General features: G+C 47.6%; 1 protein-coding gene across 11 annotated transcripts in view; it reads left to right on the top strand.

Annotated features, from left to right (window-relative positions):
• TLE3 (TLE family member 3, transcriptional corepressor) overlaps positions 1–21,022 on the top strand; it is a 46,693-nt gene extending 25,671 nt beyond the window's left edge. For 2 of the 11 annotated variants that reach the window (XM_048868421.2, XM_048868417.2), the window contains exons 7-21: positions 1,852–2,053; positions 2,683–2,772; positions 5,033–5,049; positions 7,975–8,094; positions 8,390–8,440; positions 9,147–9,299; positions 9,750–9,882; positions 10,605–10,789; positions 11,769–11,845; positions 12,377–12,626; positions 12,851–13,098; positions 13,813–13,960; positions 16,834–16,984; positions 17,879–17,955; positions 18,431–21,022. In XM_048868421.2, coding sequence (XP_048724378.1) covers positions 1,852–2,053; positions 2,683–2,772; positions 5,033–5,049; positions 7,975–8,094; positions 8,390–8,440; positions 9,147–9,299; positions 9,750–9,882; positions 10,605–10,789; positions 11,769–11,845; positions 12,377–12,626; positions 12,851–13,098; positions 13,813–13,960; positions 16,834–16,984; positions 17,879–17,955; positions 18,431–18,538 — 2,010 coding nt within the window. In that variant the 3' untranslated portion in view covers positions 18,539–21,022. Of the gene's footprint in view, positions 1–1,848; positions 2,054–2,682; positions 2,773–5,032; positions 5,050–7,974; positions 8,095–8,389; positions 8,441–9,146; positions 9,300–9,749; positions 9,883–10,604; positions 10,790–11,768; positions 11,846–12,376; positions 12,627–12,850; positions 13,099–13,812; positions 13,961–16,833; positions 16,985–17,878; positions 17,956–18,430 lie in introns of all 11 variants that reach the window. The other 9 variants (XM_048868420.2, XM_048868416.2, XM_048868426.2 and 6 more) reach the window with 6 other exon arrangements.
• The last annotated feature ends 276 nt before the right edge of the window (positions 21,023–21,298 follow it).

The following is a 21,298-nucleotide window of genomic DNA, read 5'->3' as shown; positions in this document are numbered from 1 at the left end:
GGTATACCTGAATATTCAGGTCCTTCTTTCATTGGGTACCTTGTGTCCAGATCCATCAGGCCTGACTGTCTCTGCTGCACGGAAATCCTTGTGTGCTCTGAGCCATTCTGGGAAGCCTTGGCTGGAACAGGCCCCAGCAGAAAGCCTGATCGATTAGACCTTGCAGTGGGTTCTGCCTCAGTTGGGTGCAGGATGTCGCAGCAGGGAATTGTGGCTTTTCTGATGTAGCAAAGGGAGGGTCAAAGGGAGGTATTTGGCTGAGGAAGTGGTAGCTTCAAAGGGATTTGGATAAACATCAAAAGCCTTGAATGCTTCTTCACAATCACCCCACCCTGTCACCGGTGCTAGTATTCACCCGCCCCTCAGGGCTTTTCACTTGGGTCGCAGGGCAAGTTTATAGGCACAGCATGGCGCTGATGCAAGGCAGCACTCTCCACAGACCCAGCAGCAGGTTCATGCTGAGGGTCCAAGCTCAGGCAGCTCGTGTCCTTGTGACGGGCACTGGCAAAAGTCTGCTTGGTGTGCTTTAAAATAAAACACCACCCACCTGGCTGGCTTTTCCTTTCTCTTCTGTACTCCTCTTATCGGGCGGGAACTGATACCTTGTCAGCAGATCTGCTTAACAAGCTGCAGAGGTACAGCCTGCCGGGCGTTACTCCCGGGGGTGCGACGCTTCCAGTGAGAAGTAACTGTGTTCTCCTTTCTATTGCTAAACAGAGTTAGAAAAAACCAGATCCGTAACCTGTCCCCAAGCCGGCTTCCCTGTGTGCTGCCACAGTGGAGGCAGCATTAGCCAGGGCGGAATTGGCCTCTTTGTTTTAGGGAATGGGTAGAGTTGCAATGAATCTGGACACTAGAAATGTCGCTGTTTTGTGGGGGCCTGGGGTGTTTAGGGGAACGGTGGCTCTTCCTTGCTAGATGCAAAGCTCGTAACAATGGTCCTGTTCCATTTGGAAGTCTGGGCGCTTGGTTAATAGGCTAGCTCAGAGATACTCAGACCTCAGGGTTTCAGGAGCCAAATTAGTAATCAGCATTACCCAAAAGAGCAGCAGATGTGGGAATTCGTTTCATTTACTATAGAACTATCTAGTCCTATTTACACAGTATGACATGTATATAAATAAATAAAACAAAGGCATCCTGATTGGTTAATATTTAAATCACGCAGTGTTTTGCAGCAGATGATACTAAAGAGCTGCAGGAGACACATTAAAGAGCCACTTGCGGCTCGCGCCCCTCAGTCTGAGTATCACTGCGCTGGCTAGAATACTCTAGTACAAGTGCAAATAGACTTAACCACCTGTTTTTCTTTTTACTGCCAAATACCTTAAAATTACTCCCCAGCAAACAAGCAGGAACTGCCTTCTGAGGCAGCGTAAAAGGATAGCTGGACCCTTTTCCTTTCTTCCCAGATCACGTCAGTTTTAACATCTGGCAAAAACAAGCCTCAGAGGAGTTGTGCTGGGTGTATTTCCCCCCCTTGTTCTGCTTACATCTCAGAAATGCCAGGTTCTCTCGGTAACGTGGATTGCCGGGAATGAAATGGAGCCCCCCAAGTGATGTCTTTCAAACACCTATGCTATTTATCCCTGGCTCAGAGGGCTGCAGTTATAAGCTCTGCCCTGTGTCTGTGCCTCCCTCCCTTCAGTCTGACTCTTCCTAGCATGGATTCTCCTTGCAGACAGAAGAATATGGAGTTTTAATCCAGTTTAATATTCCCCCATAATGTTCTGAGTGCGTGAAGCAGGCTCCGCCCCTTCCAGAGACTCCTCCCAATGTCACATGACCATTTAATATCTGCATAACATGCCGTTTCCCATCAATTGCTTACCGCTGATTTTATTGCAGCAGCAGCAGCTCCAGGCCCAACACCTCTCCCATGCTGCTCACGGCCCCCCGGTACAGCTGCCTCCTCACCCTTCAGGCCTTCAGCCGCCAGGAATCCCTCCCGTCACGGGGAGTAGCTCAGGACTGCTGGCTCTTGGGGCCCTTGGGAGCCAAGCCCACTTGACCGTTAAAGATGAGAAAAACCATCATGACCTGGATCACCGAGGTGAGAACAAAAGGCCTTACAGATACATATTCTTGTCTCCCTCTCTCTTCGTCTCTGCGCCTCGGGGCTCTTCAGAAATGCTCCTAAGCCTCTGACGGGCAATGCTACAGCGAAAGCATTGATGGGCTTCTGTGACTCCTCTAACAACCAGGGACCGAACCCTGGGGCACCCTCTGCTCCTGCAGGAGGCGCCAGACCCTCCTAGCACAGAGACCGCTCATCTCACGGCACCCTCTAGAGATCTCCACAGCTTCCCACCCTAGGGGACTTGCTTGGCTTCTGCAGTGCAGCCGGTTGGTCTTTGCACTGATGGGATCCCGCTGCATAGGGGAAGCCGTGGACTGTCTCTTCTGTTCCATCTGTGCCTTGTAGTGGCGGCTCTGGCCTGGCTATCTAGGTGGTAGGGGCTGAGGGTTTGTTCATTAACCCTCTGATGTGCTTGTATGGAGCAAAGCTCCTTCCAGGTGGTCCCTGGTCCTTTCCCCACAGGGGTTGGCCCAGCTGACTATAATGGATCTGGGCAGAAAAAATAGAACCGAGCAAGGCAGCGCTTAAAAAATGTGTTGGAGGAGAACATGCACTGGGATGCACTAATTCCTTTTCCCGACCATTGAACATTTCTGATGCAGAACTGGATCGGCAGCGTGTGCAGACTAAGGGTGAATTGCAGAGAGCGTGTCCGCTCCCCAGAGTTCAGCGGCAGGCGCTAGGCTCTCCCGGTGAGTGGGTTGGGTGGAGACGTTTAACGCCAATTAAAAATAGACTGGCATCCACAATGGGTCGTGCTGCAGATGTCAGAGCAACCACTTGCCACATAGGGAGTTTGCTACATCCTGTATGTGTATTTTAAACAAAAACAAAAAAAAAAAAAAAATCACTACAAAGGTGTTTTATTTTTGTTTCCCTAAGGATAATGGGAAAAGAAACTACAGCACTGCAGTTATATTAAACAGGTACTTACCTGGCGAACTCAGAGTTGGCTCTAGTATAGCTTCATGGTAGCTCTGGCATCATGTACCCCGAAGTTTCGTAGCGGAGTAACAGGTTGGAAAAGTCAGTCTTTTATTTTTATTCTGACTGTATGCCTTACGCTGGAAAATAAAAGTGAGGGTAAGTTTTATATGGTGACTAATACCCCTTGGGGATAAGCCAACCCAGCCCCTGAAATTTTTGGCTGGGCCATCAGGGCTACCCCATTTGTTACACAAAGGGCCATGGGTTTGGTCCTCTGCCCTGAGCAGGAGACTCTGTTCCTGAGGTCTTGTCCCAAAGGCGCTAAGCCAGGGGGCAATAATTATGTTTTGTCAAGGTCCAGACTCCAGAGAACATTCAGAAAACAACAAAACAATAATAAGTAAATAAAAAGATTTTGGGGTCTGTTCCAAAGCATCTGGCGATCCGGATTTGGCCTATGGGCCACCTATTGACTACCCCTGCACTAAGCCAATGTCAAGTTGACTCTGTGGGGACTAGTGTTTTCAGGGAGTCTGGGTATTTCCAGTGTGAGCCCCCAAGTCAGCCTGGCTGGCTGGTGTAGAACATTCTCTGCAATTCACCTGTTGTCACTGACAATGACAGCATATTTCAGAGACCTCGATTGCTCGAAGGTGCCTTTCTCCTCTTACTAGCCAAATCCTGAGTTCATGTTTGGAGCAACTTATTTCCAATGGGAAAAAAAAAAGTTTAATTTTCTTGGGCCCTGAGGTGTTTTCTTTGCCCATGTGTAATAGTGAGCATGGTTTGGTGACACACTTTTGTAGCAATTTGACCTTATGCTGCCTGATTTGCCCCTGCTAATAGTCTGATTTGTGTCCATAAGTTTATATGCAGGCCTATTCTTGGAGGCTTAGTTGATGCCTTTCCTAAAATCAGGGCCTCTCGCTCCATTTGTGGGACCTAGTCCTAATTGTGTAATCTATTTGAGGATCCAAAATAGCTATACTGTACACACTCAGATGCTTTGCAAGTGTCATCCTTACGAGCTCCTTACAGGTGGCAGTGAGAACACTCCAACCAGCTTTATATCTAGATATGGACACAGCAAGAGTTATTGCTTAAAAATGGCTGCCAGGGCTTAATGAATCATATGAAACTGCACAGTCTCTCTCTAATTGCAAGAAATCTGCTTGGAAACTTGCACTCGTCTGGAAATAAACAATGCTCCCTGCCAAAGTCATTTTTTTTAATCACTAGAGATAATAAGAGAATCTTTGTAGAACAAAAAATGGTGGCATCAAGTCAATTACAAACCAGTACAGTGCTGGAGGAGTTCCACACTTCTCTGCTCTCTATTAATATATCAAGATCTCACGTCTCTTCCCCCTAGACATATCAACTTTTAGAGTAGTTATCTTGTGCTTCTACTAACCTAGGAGGTTCTATTGTCGTGGGTATTTTTTCTCTGTGAAAGCTTCAGGAAAAAATTATTGGAAGTTATTATCAAATTACATTCATTTTTTTTCTACATGAGTTTAAATTGTCAGGCAATCTAGTGGGAGAATGGGTCTATTTATGTATAAATTAATGACTAAACCTCTGACCACATCCCGTTAAAGTGGCAACACTTATCTTTGTAATTCTACAAAGTGGATGAGTCTGGATGTTCAGTATCTTCGCCTCCTGGATTTATGACTTAACATGTGTAAATAGTTTAGTTCCTGCCATTTCTCTTTGTATTTCAATGCATTTCCCCTTAGACACTGTTTATTTTGCCATATAATTCACTTAGACAAAAAAAACAAACAAAAAAAAACGGGGGTGGGGGTGGGGGAATATTGGGGGTGTGTGATTGAGCAAGGGAAGCTAATTTAAAATGAAAAGAGCCAGAAACGCTTTGATTGAATTAAGCCAGAAGTCACATGTGATGAGGAACTGCGGGGTTTATTTTCTGTTAAGACTTATTTGAACTTGTTTTATTTTTCTGTCTTCTCTTTATCTTGGCTGGGACCTTACCTCTGACACGGGCCTCATTCCTAACAGAGCGAGACTCAAATGCAGTAAGTTCTGTTATGTTCTTTTTCTTTTTTCTTTTTTATCTTGGTTTCTGATCACTGTGCTCTTTTAATTTATCTATTGTTTTTAAAAGCAGACTTCCGGGGTTAGACTCTCGAGTGATCTCTGTTGGACCCAAAAAAAAAAAAATCCTATGGGTGGGGCTAACTAAAATAGAATTTTTTTTTTGACTTTGACTATGTTCTGCTTCGGTTCTGCTGAAGTAAACATTAAGCAAATGCACATTGTCTTGCCGGTACACTCCTGTATGCCAGTTATGAGATTTGGTTTAAATCTTTTTGATTGCTGCACAGCTTTAAGATTCTGTTTCAATTGAATAAGCTTTGTGAATGAGTGCAGTCAAGTCTGTAGGGATAAAACTCCTTCAGCGATTAGGAAAGCTATTTTATTCCTGATCACTGTTCTATTATCTTGGGTCATCTAATCTGTTGGGATGGCTTTGGCTATTACATTGTGTTAAGTAGGACTTGGAAGGTCAAGCAGTTAACTAACCATCTAAATAGCAATGGTTGTGGGCAATTGTTGCCTCGAGCAGCTTTTTGTTAATTCTTGTTTTGACTTGGTTGCATCTTAGAAGACAGTCTTGGTGTTTGGCAAGAAAAGGGGAGGATGATTCCAGAGAGACATTTTTGCATGGGCAGAAACTAACACAAACCTGCTGCCGCACTTAGTTATTTTTTTCTTTAATATTTTTTTTGTTAAAGAACAGTCCACCCTCCTCCTCAGCCCTCTTTAATTCTATCCCCTTCCTCCCCCCTCACCCCCCCTGGCCCTTGCTTTGGGCCTTATCCCAAGGTACACAATGCTTTCTGTTTAAAAGAAAAGCTGGCAGGACAAAAAACAGTTGAGTCTTCACTTTGCACTGATTTCCTGTCATCCGTGCATAGCCGACTTTCACAGTGCAGAGACCACAAATGGGCCTTTTGAGAGTCAAATGCAGATGGAAATAAAAGTGCCATTTAAGGGGGGGCTGACGGGAGGGATTGGCCATCATTAAGTTGCTTGTTAAGGTTGTAGGGAACGGTGAGGGCGGGTTTTGTACGAAATATACAAATGTTTGGGCTCCTTTTTCTTTGGAATTGGGAAAATGTTCCCGTTGGGGGTTTAATGTGAACTATAAGCAAAACTAGATTCATTCATATTTCCTAGCCTGAGCAATAAAAAATATTTAGTTTCTTGGCTGTGCGCCAAGAAACAGCTGAATGGATCAATGCCTCTAAATGCTTGACATGATTCTCTGGTAGCTGCGAGCTTTTTCAGCATGACTGCCTGAGAAGAAAGGCCCTGGTGTTATCCAAAGCTGCTTATTGGGTACTGAGGAGAAACATGAACTGCTTTAGTTCTCCTTTTCAGACACCAAAGAAAAGGAAGCAGAGGAGCTTAAAAACATTTCTATGTAGCATGGGGTGGCAGGCACTCCTATAAGAAATGAAATGATGGTAATTTCTGCTGCAGCTTGTAGAAACTAATTGAATTGCGTCTGTCTGAGAACATCCCCAGTTTGCACTGCTGTAGTTAAAGGCCAAGTAACTGTTTTTTTTCCATGCTAAATTCCGCTCTCAGAAGGCGGCTTCGCTCTGCCATTTTTGCTCTTAGCTAACACTTGGCATGCAAGAGGCCTTGTTGGAGGAGCAAACATATCGAATGATGTTTTCTGAGATCGGATGCTGTTGCTTAGAGGAAAAACAAAACAAAGCCCACCAACCTGACTACGTGACCATACTGACATCATGTCAATGTTTATTTTTAAAATCTTTTCTGCATGTCTTGTGGCTTGGCAGAGATCAGTTCCCAACGTGGTCCAGTTGCAATTGATGTAAAACAGTTCCAGTGTAGCATGTTGAGTCTTTTGCAGTTTGCCTTCTAATAAACCCAGCAGATGAAATCCTGGCTCCATTGAAGTCTATGAGAATTCTGCCACTGACTTAATGGGAACCAGAGTTTCATCCAGAATGCATAACTTCATCAATATGACACTGCGGACCCTTTAGCAAGTCAGTAACCTTACTTGTGCACATAATTAAGGACTTCAGTGAGGCTCCTGGCCAGAGGAAAGTTATTCAGGTACTCGTGTGGTAGAGGAAATGAGTTCCCAAGAACTGGCTAGTTTTGGTGAGCTTTTTTTCAATGCACTCGAAACTCAGCAAGTTGTGCCACAAAGCTGTGGGCTGCTCTGCACCGACAGACCCCCGTGCCCCTCACAAAGCCCTGCTCATGTCCGACGGGCTCCATGCAGGCTCAGGGTCTGCCCACGTGGTGCTGTTTGCAGGATCAGGGCCCTGGTCATTGGAAGCTGAAGACAACTGTCCACAGTCCTACCCTACAGCATGTCAGGGCGCAGCTTCAGGTGTCCTTGTCTTTGTCTCTGTGTAGAGCTCAGTAGTGCAGGGTTGTCGGGGCTAGCCGGGCTGCTCACCTGCCAAAGTCTGTGTCGTGTCAGAGCCAGAGTGGGCTCCCAAGTGGAGAAAGCTGTCTTCTGACCTGTGGGGCAGGAGGAGGCCAGGAGCAAGCCCCTCTGTTGGTGCCACATGGCCTGAGGAGAGGGGCACTCAAACAGGCAGGTCCCTGGCCCTGGAGGGCATGACCCCTTTAATTAGGCATTCGACATCCTTCTGTGTGATTGTAAAGAAAGCCATTGGATGGTGCCCTGAGCTCTCTTCTGGCTCCCATCATAGTTCAGCTGCTTGCATTTTGCAGGGCTATAAGAATTACATAAAAATAGCGTGTGTGTGTTTGTGTTCGTTCGTTCGTTTTGAGAGGGTCAGGGGTCTGCGTTTAAGAATCAGCCCTGTTCAGAGACTGTTTTAGCTGTGCTTTAAATGCTGCCACTTCTGAAATCACTTGAAACTGCGATAACCCACTTAATGGGGAGCTGAACGCCTTCTTGGATTTTTTTTCTGTGATTCCAGAATAATTCTGTCTCACCATCAGACAGCCTGAGAGCTAGTGAGAAACACAGGAGTTCTACGGACTACAGCATCGACGCCAAAAAGCGGAAAGCAGAGGAGAAGGACAGCATGAGCCGCTATGTAAGTCACAAGAGCTTTCTTGATGTTCCCTTAGCTCTTGCGCGTGTCTGAAAACTAGGTGTTCCAGCCAGATGGTGTAACATGGGGGAACGATCTCGTAGTGCAGGATAAGAGAGCTCCTTCTGTGACGGGTTTCTTTATAGCCATCTTGGCTACAGTTTTCAAAAGCACTGAAGTCCAGTTGCCTTTGAATGAGCTCTAGGCTCCCATGGGTGCTTTTGAAAATGCTACCCCTGACTTCTGGATTGGCGGAGTCGGCTCTTCTCGCAGTAGGGTGACTTTCTGTTTGTTTCAGGACAGCGATGGTGACAAGAGCGATGACCTGGTGGTCGACGTCTCCAATGAGGTGAGCATGGGTGTCGTTTTTCAAGGCTGCTGCTTTCGCTCTGGTTTAATGCTGACTTGCGGGGGGAACTGAGGCACCAGACCTGGTGTGCAGGCCCTAAATCTCCATCACAAAGCACGGTCTAGTGCTAGGAGGCCTTGCCTTGCCTTTCTCCGCCTCCTTGTTCTTTCCAAGAGCGGCCATATTGAGACCCATGTACTGTGTCCCCACAGGACAGGGATCGCTCAGGCAGTGGCAGGCCCAGTCCTGAGCTGGAGAAGGCTGTCCTGTTCCCAGGCCTGTCCTTCCCTTGGCCTCTCCTGGCTTAGCCCCGACAAGGCGTTGATCAGTGAGACTTGTCAATGCGTCTGTGGTGCGGACACAGAGTTGCTACGCGTTTTATTGAGGCCTGTCCTGCCGTAGCTCTCTTCACACAGGCCACTGCTTTGATATCGGCTTTGAACTGAAGCCCAGAAGTGAAAGGAGCTGTGTCCCTTCCCACAGCCAGTCCCTTTCCCCCCTTAGTTTAAACGTTCTCTCTTTGGGCTACCTTAAACTCAGGCCCTTCCCGCTGTATCTGAATGTGACGACAGCATGTGAAACAAAGAATTGCGTGGTCAGCATGGGCATGACCCTCCTGCGCTTTAAAAACCTTGAAAAGTGGGCACTTGAAAGCTTTCCCCCACCTCTGCCACTGGCCGGGTGCTAAATGGCGTCCTGTCTTTAGGATCCAGCTACACCCCGCGTCAGCCCAGCCCACTCGCCGCCTGAGAACGGGATAGACAAAACCCGAGGGCTGAAGAAGGATGCTCCGAACAGCCCTGCTTCGGTCGCCTCGTCCAGCAGTACGCCTTCCTCGAAGACTAAAGACCTGGGCCATGTAGGTGGATTGGTGCCAAGTACACGGCAGCCAGGCGCTGGGGGGAGGGCTGGGGCTGTCCCTACCTCTGGAAGGAGGCTGGTTCATGTGGTGTGCAGAGTTGGTGTCTAAACCTCTCAGCCACGTCTTCCCAAGGGAAAGGTGCGTTCTTAGCTCAAGCTTGCTGGCTTGAGGCGATACCCCAGTGAGGACAAGGCAGCATGTTGTCGTCCCGAGAGACCGGCTTTTAATGTAACCCTGTGAACTCAGTGACAATGACACACTGCCTTGTCCTCACGGGGATTTCGCCTCCAGTCCGTGAGCTCGAGCCAGGCATGCACCTTTCCTTGAGTTGCTCCTCAGCGCTGCCGGGGCCTGAGGCAGGGCAGCAAGGCGCAGTGAAAGGAGAGGGGTCTCTTCGTGCTGATCACTAAGCCACATCTCTTCTTGGGTTTTCTTCTTTCTGGCCAGAACGACAAATCGTCAACGCCTGGGCTCAAGTCAAACACTCCTACGCCAAGGAACGAAGCCCCAACTCCCGGGACGAGTACCACTCCAGGCCTTCGGCCTATGCCGGGCAAACCAGCAGGCATGGACCCACTGGGTATGTGCTTTTGGGGGAGAGGCCTAGATTTGCTATGTGATAGCTAGCACAGTGCGGCCCTGATTCTGACCGGGGCCTCCTACGCTCTAAATGCCAGAGGGTTTGATGGTTTATGGCATTGGTCGCTGCAGAGCTGTATAACCACCTTTGTGGTGCTGGGCGCAGAGCTCTGGAGGAGTTTGCAGACCTAATGTGGCAAATTGGCCAGGGCCGCCCCAATTTCCAGCGAGCCAAAGGGAAGGACGCAGCATGTGCACGCTCCTTCCTGCTGCCGTGGGGAGGAGGAGAGCTTGGACCAAATTCAGAGCTGCTACAGCCCCCCCTGAAACCAGCGACATCTGCACCCGCGTACGCCGGGGCTGAACGCCGAGAGCCGCACTGCAGTCTCCGTTGCCGTGGCGTCAGAATGGCGGCAGTCTGCTGCCACGTCACCGAAACGTGCCGGGGAGGTTGGAGGCCAGCGTGTCAGGGCCCTTCCTGGGCTTTGCTCCTCCGGCAGGTGTAGCTCCCCAGCTCTTCACCCACCACACGCTGCTAGTTTGTGCCTTAACGGTCATCCCGTTAGAGCCGCCCCGTCCCTGCCCGTTTCCAGGGAGACAGGAGCATGGGGCGGGGGTGGGATGCCCCAAGGAGTCAGGTATTGTGGGTTTAGTTTAGCAGGCTAGAACTTTCCCAGGTTTCTGGTAAGTGAATCTAGTGGTGACCAATTTCCTCCTCTCCAGCGTCTGCCCTGAGGAACCCCCTATCCATCGCTGGCTCCTATGCGGCTCCCTTCGCCATGATGGGACACCATGAAATGAACGGCTCTCTGACGAGCCCGGGGGCCTACGCGGGGCTCCACAACATCCCGCCCCAGATGAGTGCCGCGGCCGCTTATGGCCGATCGCCAATGGTGAGCTTCGGAGCTGTACGTAGACCTTTTAGCTCCTTCTCTGGTCACGCCGGGGCCGGGCGCGTCGGGGCGGGGTGGGGGACTTCCCAGCCCAGGCAGTCTAGAGTGCAGCAGGCAGCTGCCAGCGTGCTGAACTCTGGGCTCTCCCCCGTGGGGAGCGAACAGCCAGCTCTGGGCTCTCACCCGGTCGGCGTCTTACAAGCGGGGAGGGCGGTGGAGTGAGTCACTGCTATAAAGCCAGGTGCTTGCAGACAGCTGCTTTTGGTTCTGCTCCTCTGATGGGCTTTCGGAGAACAGCCTGGCTTCAGTGCCAACTCCTGCAGTGTAAACCCAGCAAACCTCAACGCGGGGACTGCGGGAGCCGGGAGAGCCGCCTCCGTCTGAACCGAGAGCTGCTGAGCACTGGCCTGGAGTTAGCGGAAGCTGCCATGGCACCGCGCCGCCGGGGACCAGCCCTGGCACCTGTTTGCAGGGGCGTGTAAATCCGAGCACAGGCCTTGATCTCAGCTGTTTTCGTGGGGCCATATTCTGGGGTCCCTGCCCAGTTATAACCAGTCCAGACCCAGGCTCTCCTGTAGGTTTGTCGGGAGCTTGCCTGAGTATGGGCTGATTAGCACATGGAGAAAGGACCTTGGCATTGGCCATAGGGTTCCTTGCCCATCTGGAAGCAGCGGGACATTGGGGAACACCTGTTTCCACTGGATTTCCACTCCAGTCCTGCAGATCCCCAGACCCTGGGTAATCCTGGCAGTAGCTTCCCATTTCTGGGGAGATGAACAATAATAATTCCACACTGATTTGTCATCAGCTGTCCTAGGGGCATGAGGAGTGATGTGAAATGCAAAAAGCCAGAGAAAGCCTGTACTCCTCTGTTCCCCTCCGCACACTCCGATGCCATGTGGGAGTTGGCTCAGTCTCGCTGCTGGTGTGTGTCAGAAGCGGGGACTTTTCATTCAGCAGCCAGCATCTGAGGCTGTTTCTGTCTATCTTACAGGTCGGCTTTGACCCCCATCCGCCCATGAGGGGCCCTGGTCTCCCCACAAGTCTTGCGTCCATACCCGGCGGGAAGCCGTAAGCCACCCTTTCTGTTCCTGTGCTGTTATGGTTAGGTGACATGGGGCGTTTGCTTCCTCCTCCTGCCACCACTTCCATGCTGCTTTACTCCTCTACGTGCCCCTTGCCCCGTTCCCGCGCCCCACCTCCCACCCCCAGCCAGAAACAGCGCAGGCAAGTGGGTGCTGCCCAGCCTTAGTGCGAAAGATACGTGGCTTCTTCCAGAGTGCTCGATGCCTTGTCCCCGGGTTTGCAGACAGTCCCGCCCCTGGGAGCACAGAGTGCCCAGCTGAACATTTTCAGAGCTGCAGGGACCATCAGAGATTCCCAGGCCAGAAGGGACCATTGTGATTGTCTAGTCTGGCCTCCTTAGCGTCCTCAACATCCCCATGGAAGTCAGTGACTGGCAGATGTGCTCCCTGGGAAAGGGAGCACACAGCCCAGACATCAGAGCAGTCAAGCAACTACATGATGACTGCAGGTTCTGTGCCATGTGTGTAAACCTCTCTCCTGGCCTAATTCCCCCCCGCCTTCGTTCTCCTCCTACAGAGCCTACTCATTTCACGTAAGCGCTGATGGGCAGATGCAGCCGGTCCCGTTCCCCCACGATGCCCTTGCTGGCCCTGGCATCCCAAGGCACGCTCGGCAGATCAATACGCTGAGTCACGGGGAGGTGGTATGTGCTGTGACTATTAGCAACCCAACCAGACACGTGTACACCGGAGGAAAGGGATGTGTGAAGATCTGGGATATCAGCCAGCCGGGCAGTAAGAGTCCCATTTCACAGCTGGATTGCTTGGTAAGTTGCAGGCGGAATATGCATATGGGTGTGAGTGTCTACCGATGCTTTGCCATGTGTGTGTTCTTGCTAACCTGATCCGTTCTGACTAGTTTCAGAACCATAGTGAGCTTGCTCATGCTGACCATGCAGAAAGAATGTCACTTACTTTCCCCTGTGCCTCTTACAAGACGAGTTGGACAAGAACCTCCCGGTAACTCTAGCACTGTTGCTTATTCCTGCAGAACAGAGACAACTACATCCGTTCCTGCAAACTCCTCCCTGACGGCCGCACGCTTATTGTGGGAGGGGAAGCGAGTACGCTTACGATCTGGGACCTGGCTTCCCCGACGCCAAGGATCAAGGCTGAATTGACCTCCTCTGCCCCAGCATGCTATGCTCTGGCAATCAGCCCTGATGCAAAAGTCTGCTTCTCCTGTTGCAGCGACGGCAATATTGCTGTGTGGGATCTCCACAACCAGACACTGGTCAGGTGAGTCTTTAGAAATGGATGTTGCCAAGACACCAGTGTGAAGGTATGTAAGGTCGGTGTCTGGAATTGTGTGCTTTTCATACCAAAACGTTAATTTTGAACAACATTCTTGGGTTGTTCAAGAAGACAAATGGCAGAAAGTCTGGCAATAAGTGAAAGGAAGTAGTGTTAGTTTAGGTTATGGGCACAATATATAAATTGTGATCAGAGCTCAAACTGGGCCAGTGTCCACTGGCATCTCTCTCAAGCTTCCTTCTTGTTCTCACGTCTCAGCTTTCATTGAGAAAGGAAAGTGAGTTTCTAGCTGCTACGAAACCTTGAAAATGGGAACTGAGTGCAAACCGGTGGAGGTGTCAGAGCCTGAAATGTTAGCTCTGAGAGATGGGAGAGGTTGATTTTGTGGGAAGAGCTCAGGAAAGCACGACTACTTCTTTCCCCAGTTAAGTCCCTGCCAGTACTCGGCCTGCAGAACAGACTGGAACTGGTGCAACTTCATTTGTTGGATTGCATTGTCTCACACACAGAATTTTCTTCTATATAAACATGGCATCCAGGTTCCTTATCAGTGACTGTCTCGACCTTGGAGTGACTGTACAGATACCGATGAGCTGTTGTTGATCCCTGAATGTAACACAAATGTTGAGAGAGAGACAAATGTGTGTGTTTGAGATTTCTAAAGCCCTTCCTCTTGCGTGTTGGATTTTGGCTTCTCAGGCAATTCCAAGGCCACACAGATGGTGCAAGCTGCATAGATATCTCGCATGATGGTACAAAATTATGGACAGGTGGTCTGGACAACACAGTGCGTTCCTGGGACCTTAGGGAAGGAAGACAGCTCCAGCAACATGACTTCACTTCCCAGGTAAGCGCTGGGTTTCTCTTGCCTCTGGAGGAGGGAAGACTGCCCGGTTCCGGGCTGTTGCAAATTTCATAGTCTTATGACTTTTGACGAATGGGGTGTTTCCTTTGGCACTGAGGTGGGCTATTCTCTCGTCAGTGGGTTTAAAGTTATCTGGTATCACCAGTAGTTGGCTGGAGTTTGTGGCTGATTCTCTTGTGTGTGTTGAAATGTCATTCCAGGATCTCCATGGCAACTGGCAGGATGCGTCTTAATATTCTTAGCAATCTAAAGGGGAGGGTGCCACAACCCTGGGACTTTGGGTGTCTTACACAGGTGGGGCAGAGGGGCAGACCCGACTGCCCTGCTGGAAGGTTTGTGTCCCTAGCAGGTTATGGGTGGTAGGGGAATGATGCTTTTCCTTGTTAGTGTACGGACTTGCAATGTCTTAATTAAACACCGTGGTCGTTCCTTTGTCAAGAAGTCAGTGACATGAGCGGTGGTTGCTATTAAGAAGCCAACATTTGTCAACAGGTGCCACACAATTGCCACAGGTAGGAACATGAGACTGGCCACACTGGGTCAGACCAGTAGTCTATCTAGCGTGGTACCCTGTTTATGACAATGTCAGGTGCCAAATGCTTCGGGGGAATGAACAGAACCGGGCAATTTATTGAGTGATCCATTCCCTGCCATCCAGTCCCAGCTTCTGGCAGTCAGAGGTTTAGGGACACCTAGAGCATGGGGTTGTGTCCCTGACCATCTTGGCTAATAGCCGTTGATGGACCTGTCCTCCATGAACTTATCTAATTCTTTTTTGAACCCAGTTATACTTTTGGCCTTCACAACATCCCCTGGCAGAAAGTTCCACAGGTTGGCTGCGCGTTGTGTGAAGAAGCACTTCGTTTTGTTTGCCTTAAACATGCTGCCTGTTAATTTCATTGGATTACCATCTTTAGGGGTAAACTAGTACCTCAGATCTTACTGTTGGTAAATGCTGTTGTCTTAATGGTGAGCAAACCCATGCTGGATTAACCTGGTCTGCTGCTGCTGTAAGTGATACGAATTCCCAACTTCCTATGGGATTTCCAGTTTCTATTTAACTGCACACTGAGTACCCTGAGGCTTACTCCAAATACCTGAGCCTGGGCCATTGTCGCTGCGCATCCGTTTCCACAGCCCCCATATCGCTAGTTACATGTGTAAATAAGTGCCTGATAAGGGAATAGAAATGGTGCGTTTCTGATGGCTCTGCTGAACACACGGCCTGTCAGGAGTTCCCACTGTGTTGACGCTTGGCAGAGGGAATCTGGCCGGCCTGATGCCATGCAGTCAGTGCCATCGTGGCTTCCAGGCCAGGAACGGGCAGGACTTAAAGCCCAGTTAATCTTGCAGCTTTCCAGGCAGAGTGTTCCTACACTGGGTAATGTTGGAAAGACGCATTCTGTCCATCTCTGTAAATACTCTGGCTAGAAACTCATCCCTGGAGGAGGCTGCATTTGAGGCTACAGTGCTGGATTCAAAAGAAGAAAATCCCTTGTATCTTGTTCATGTGGGTCCTGGTTTTGTTGGACTCAAAATGTCAGTAGTTTAGGAGATTGAAGCAGACTCCTTCCAAACTCAGCAAATCACTTTTGTTCTGAGTTGTCGATCTTGCTGTCAGTTGTGGTAGCAAGGACACCCATTTAATATCAACCCAGGACATGTGTGCCCCCCAGGACAGGAGAGAGCAGAGGCCTTAATTTTTATTCAGTTCTACTGGAACTTGGAATAGCATAAGACTATAAATGAAGAGCAGGGAATTTTCTGCCATTCCAGGAAAACAATGCTCCTGACCCACTCCAGCTCCATCAATAGAAGGACCAGAATCTCTCTCTGAACAAATCTGTGTGTGTTTAAATAAAAAGTTCCTGTTCCATGATGTGCCTTTTGTATTGATCCTCTGCTTTCAACAGAGCTGGAGTCAGTAATGCCTGGCTGCAGAAGCCATGGAAAATCCAGCAGTGCAGAAGCTTAGTCTTGTATTTAATTGCACTGAAGCTTACATTAGGAAAAACAGGATAATCAGTGTTTAGTTCCTGGTTACTAAGATTCTGAGTGTGCATAGGAGAAAGGGCCTGCAGTTTCCGGGATAATTCTCCATTGATTTTTTTTTTTCCCCCTTTCATTTAAGTAGATCAATTCATATGTTATGTAAACAGTTTTCTTCAGCAAGTACTGCTACTGGACTCCCTGTCACCAGGGCTTGAAGAATTTGTAGCTTTGGGTGGCGATGTAAATGTGTACTCTTCTCGGGTGGGGGAAATTCATTGTATGAAACCGGGCTTGTGTTTCGGCCAGCCCCAAAGTGTGCAGTTATTTCTGTTGCTGTTAGGTTAGGACTAGTCGTATACTGGGCAGTACTCAGTCAGGAGGAAAATACTTACACTTCAGCAACCTAGGAGAGGCATTTTTAGGGGACTGGGTAGTTCTGGCTACAGAAATCTTCGCCACTAGGTTGCTTGTTTAAATCTGGGTAAGGTCTGCAGTGACTAAAAATGGGACAGTTGATGGTGTGAGTTTGGGCCATAGCTGATGGGTGCCCACATCACAACTGGCATCAGAGTAACTGTCTCAGCTGCTTCCTTGTTGTGGCAGTGACCCCAGCGTGGTCGCGGCCTGCTGCATGGGCAGGGTGGAGAAGCATGGCATGCACATGAGCAGACCATGGCTGCTCTCTGGGTAAAGGAGCACCCTGGTGGTCTCCAGCACAGCCTGGGGGTCTGTTACCTTTGCTCTTTACAAAACCCAGGTCTGTAGCAAGGTGGGTTGCAGAAGGTTTGGCAAATCCAGGAAACTGATTGGCTGGCGAGGGGATGAACGACTTGAGTTTTGAGACTGTTTGAATATCCCTTTAGATCTTCTCGCTGGGTTACTGCCCCACTGGGGAGTGGCTTGCAGTGGGCATGGAGAGCAGCAACGTTGAGGTGTTGCACCACACCAAGCCGGATAAATACCAGCTTCACCTGCACGAGAGCTGCGTCCTTTCACTCAAATTTGCCTACTGTGGTAAGTTACCTCTGGGTTAGTTAAGAGCTCTGGTCCCATTGACTTTAGCAGGGCTGCTTGTGTGTTTAAAATTGGGCATATGGGTAAGTCCGGCTGAATTGGGACCTCTCTGAACCACCATCCTGAGCGTTTCCATAAGAGATTGTATATGTTTGGTCCATGGTATATTCACATGTGTAGACGACTTCCAGTAGGATTTGTAAGGAGGATGGTTAAATTGTAGGTTCCAGTTGTAAAACAACCTCCCTGCTCAATCAGATTGAAGGTGTGAAGTGCTAAGCAATATCACTGAAAACTGTGTTAATCAAAGTCCTGCCCACACGTTAACTCGCTAACCAAAGCAGAGGGAAAATGCACTGATTGGCAGCCAAGGCTTAGGTGTGGTGAATCGTCTTACTAAAAATTTCACATTTTGAGCTACCCCAGTTTGCTGCTATCCTCAAAGCAAAGCCAGTTGCCTTCTGAAGTGACAAGGCAAGCAAATGGTGATGGTAACTTTATCGAAGCGGTTGATTAAAAGGTACTAACAATAATAAAATGGCCTTTTCTGTTCTATAATCCTACGCTGGTACATATGTAGATAGCAAATACAAGGAAACGTGGTGTCACTTGCCAGGGTTCTGCCAGACCTTTTCATTGGTAGGTATTGTTAGTATATGTGGGCTCAGCTCAGAAATGGAGAGGGGCAATGCGTGACCTTCCCTATGGTGCATGCATTGATTTCACAGTCACTAATAATCTCCTGCTTGGGAGCTGACAGAGGCTTGGCTCAGAAAAGCCCCACCGTTGGAATAATGTTCCCATTGTGAAACTAACCTACACAATAGAAGTTGCAGCTTTTGTGTCTGACCTGCCCTGGTGTGGGGGAACTGACACCGTGCTTTGTGTGTTTAGGTAAATGGTTTGTGAGCACAGGAAAGGATAATCTTCTCAACGCCTGGAGAACGCCATATGGAGCAAGCATATTCCAGGTAAGAGGCTGCTCTTGCTTGGGCCTTTCAAACATCTGTCCCTCTTGTATGCAGCGAGCAGGGTTTGAGAGTGACCTCGGGTCTCCAAGCAAGGGGCTAACACCATTGTCTGTGCAGAAACTAAAATCTGGGCTCACCTACCGCGTGAACGGGGCAGATGTAACATCCCACTCTTCTGCAGTGAGGATAGGGATGTCTGCAAGCCGTCGGGTCAGTGTCTCACAGAAAACGTGTGGAGCTGAGAGGAGAACCCACTGGCTAAAAATGACTGGTAGTAAATATAAGTGAATGTGGCTGAAAGAACTTGACAGAAAAGCGTACTTTGGTGCCTCTGAAACTTTTAATGTATCACTGTTTTGCATGTAAATAACAGTAACTGTCTCATCACAAAGAAGCTTTTCTGCTTAGTCAAATGCAGTTGAAAGTGGAAGATCTAGAATCTGAGCTAAGTTTTTTCTTTTTTTCCCTTTTCCAGTCAAAAGAATCCTCGTCCGTCTTAAGTTGTGACATTTCAGCAGATGACAAATACATTGTAACAGGCTCTGGTGACAAGAAGGCCACAGTCTATGAGGTCATCTATTAAACAAGGATTTTAACAGGGCTGTCAACTCTGAATATTAGGCTCGAGTCTGACAAGACAATGGCAAAGTCCTTACATTTTCCTGCATCCTTCAGAAGAGCAGCCATGCATTGAGAGAGTGTTTCCTGCCAGGCTGTGTAATGTGGATCTTCATGGACTCAGAGTAATGTGCATGGACTGATGTATTTCAGCAATTTTTATTTTAAGCCGTGGCATATATGGATTTATTTGGCGGTCTGCAAATATGGCACACAGTGAAACCCTCAACAAGTTTCATTTTGGTTTTAGGGTTTTCGTTGTTCTTTTGTCTGCGCTTTGGTGGCACTATAAAGGACTTATTTTTTATTGTGACTTTTTTTTTTGCGCTCTATATAAGACTTGTGAAAAATGTAAATAACGGACTAGTAAATAGAATTGAAAGGGTGAGGTTAATCCTCCTGGTACACTAGTTGTGTATTTTTTATTTTATTTTTTTTTTTTTTTAAATTTTTTTTGTCTGCTGTAATTGTATTCCACTGATGGGTTTGGTGGTGGCAATCCCTCCCCCCCCCCCCTAAAGTATCCATTTGAGATACTACTTTGACCTGCAGCTTGTAACCAGATTGAGCAGAGATGTCCACTGGTGAAAGTTGTTCCTACTGTCATACATGTGAATTGTTCAGTGTATTAGTCAAATGTTTGAACACTGTATGGACTGAAGTTCAATTGGTCAGATCTTCAGATACTGATGTGACATCAGCAAAACAATCAAATTTTTATATGGATTTTTGTGCTCATATGTTTGAAGAAAACAGGAAGTCCATGTTCTAAGAAACTTCTGCTCAAGCCCTTCTTGATCTTCGGACATAAATGATGAGGAATAATTTCAAAGAAAGCATAGTAAAATTCAGCTCAGGGAGCCACAAAAGATAATAGCAACTTATGTGTTTTGTATTCAAATGAAAGTAAAGAATTAGAATTGATAACCTTTTAAAATACAATTCTTTTTTTAAAACAAAGTTTACTAACAAGTAGGGTTTGTGTGAGGTGGGGGCGAGGTGCTGTCTCTGGGAGGGGTCTGTGGCTTTATGGTCTTGTCACTTTTGGTATATTGGTTCCAACGGAGCAAAACCCATCCCCACACAGGCCAGTGTGTCAACATTTTGTACTAAAAGGTTAAATAAATGGGAAATAAAAGTATTTGTGTAGCAGAAGTGCTCACCCTGTATTGTAGCATATGGAAGAGAATTTTTATACTACATTTTTATGGATTATTTTTTAATTTTTGATTTTAATCTGGTCAAAAGTAATTAGGGTTATGGTGAAAACTACCTGTTCGAAAGCGATATTACAAAAGAAGAAACGGACGATGAAGTTGGAGATGTTCTTTAACATTCTGTTCTTGGACGTACATTCAGCATCATGTCTGAATTGCAAGTCATCAGCAGTACCCTCCAGCAGTAGCTATTGGTTTGGGGTGGGGGAGAACGTAGATTTGGGGGTGAAAGTAAACTTCATAGGAATTTTTTCCCCAAAGTCTCACATTTTAAGGTTGGACTTTTTCCCCCCAGAACAAAAATAAGGGAAATTTCAAAGGCAAAAGTGTGTACCCCATGAGACTTATTAGTGGTGATGCACCTCTGATTCCAAGAAACTTGCCTGTCGTGAAAAAAGTGTGAATTTTGATTTGTTATGCACTGTCACAAAAAGCTCTTAAGTAAAAAAAAGCATCTTTTTAAAGAAAAGAGTGTTTTTGAAGTGCAGTTATGTTTAGAAAAATGACTATGTAAAGATGGCACCGTGTTCAGTGGATCTGCTTTCTATGCATAGGAGAGTCAGATCTGCTTATTTTGAATGACTGCACACTTTTACTTTTTTCTGTTCACTGTATTGTTCCTCAGTGTGATAGCAGAAGGAGATGGATTCTTTTATGGCCTGCTCATCATCCGCGGAATGATTTTAGTAAGTTCCAGTTGCAGGATCATTATTACCGGTGATAATGTGAGAGTGCTAATGAACCCAGCTTGTCTCTCAGACCCCCATGTGAATTAATCCATTCAGAATCAATGAACACAGAGCCAGAGAGTGCCATGTTTAGAGTCACTTTTCAGTGTACAAGCCACACTTTACAACTAACTTGGAATGAGTTGGAAAGGCTTAGAGGGTTTTGACTTTGAGTGAAAATTCCCACTTTAAACACCACAAGCTAATGTCCTAAAATGGTTATTTGCAAGTTGGTGCTTTTTAAATAATAAAAAAAAAGATAGTGGGTGTAGCTAAGTAGGCGGAGGGTTACTAAGTCATACTGTCTCTACTTTACACCAAAGGATGTAGCAGAATATGTACAGCTGTTAATAACTACAACCGGTTTTGTAAAAAAAAAAAAAAAGAAAGTAAAGAGAGAATAAAAACTAAATGTAATGAAGCTCAAATGAATACCAAGTGTCTATAAACCATTTGCTCTCTGAAAACCTGCACTGAGTTGTTAATAAAAACAAACAAACAAAATGGCCATTGTTATTCTTACCGGCGGTGAGAGCCTGGCAGGTCAGCTGATGGAGGAGAAACCTAAGTTCAGGATCTCGGTTTCCTACTCACCATAGTCACGGGCTGGGCCGCTGCTGCTAAGGTCGGGCCTGATCCAGAGTCCCTTGAAGTCAATGGGAGTCTCTGCATTGATGTTGAAGAACTCTGGATCAGTCCCATAGTGCTGGGGGACCCCCAGATGAATGTGCACTGTTTTTCTGTTGTGTGAAGGAGTAACTAAAACTTCCCATTTAGGTC

This window comes from Caretta caretta, chromosome 10 (genome assembly GCF_965140235.1).
Source record: "Caretta caretta isolate rCarCar2 chromosome 10, rCarCar1.hap1, whole genome shotgun sequence".
Taxonomy (NCBI): Eukaryota; Metazoa; Chordata; order Testudines; family Cheloniidae; genus Caretta; species Caretta caretta.
Note: the sequence above shows the minus strand (reverse complement) of the source record. Positions and strands in the feature narration are given on the sequence as shown.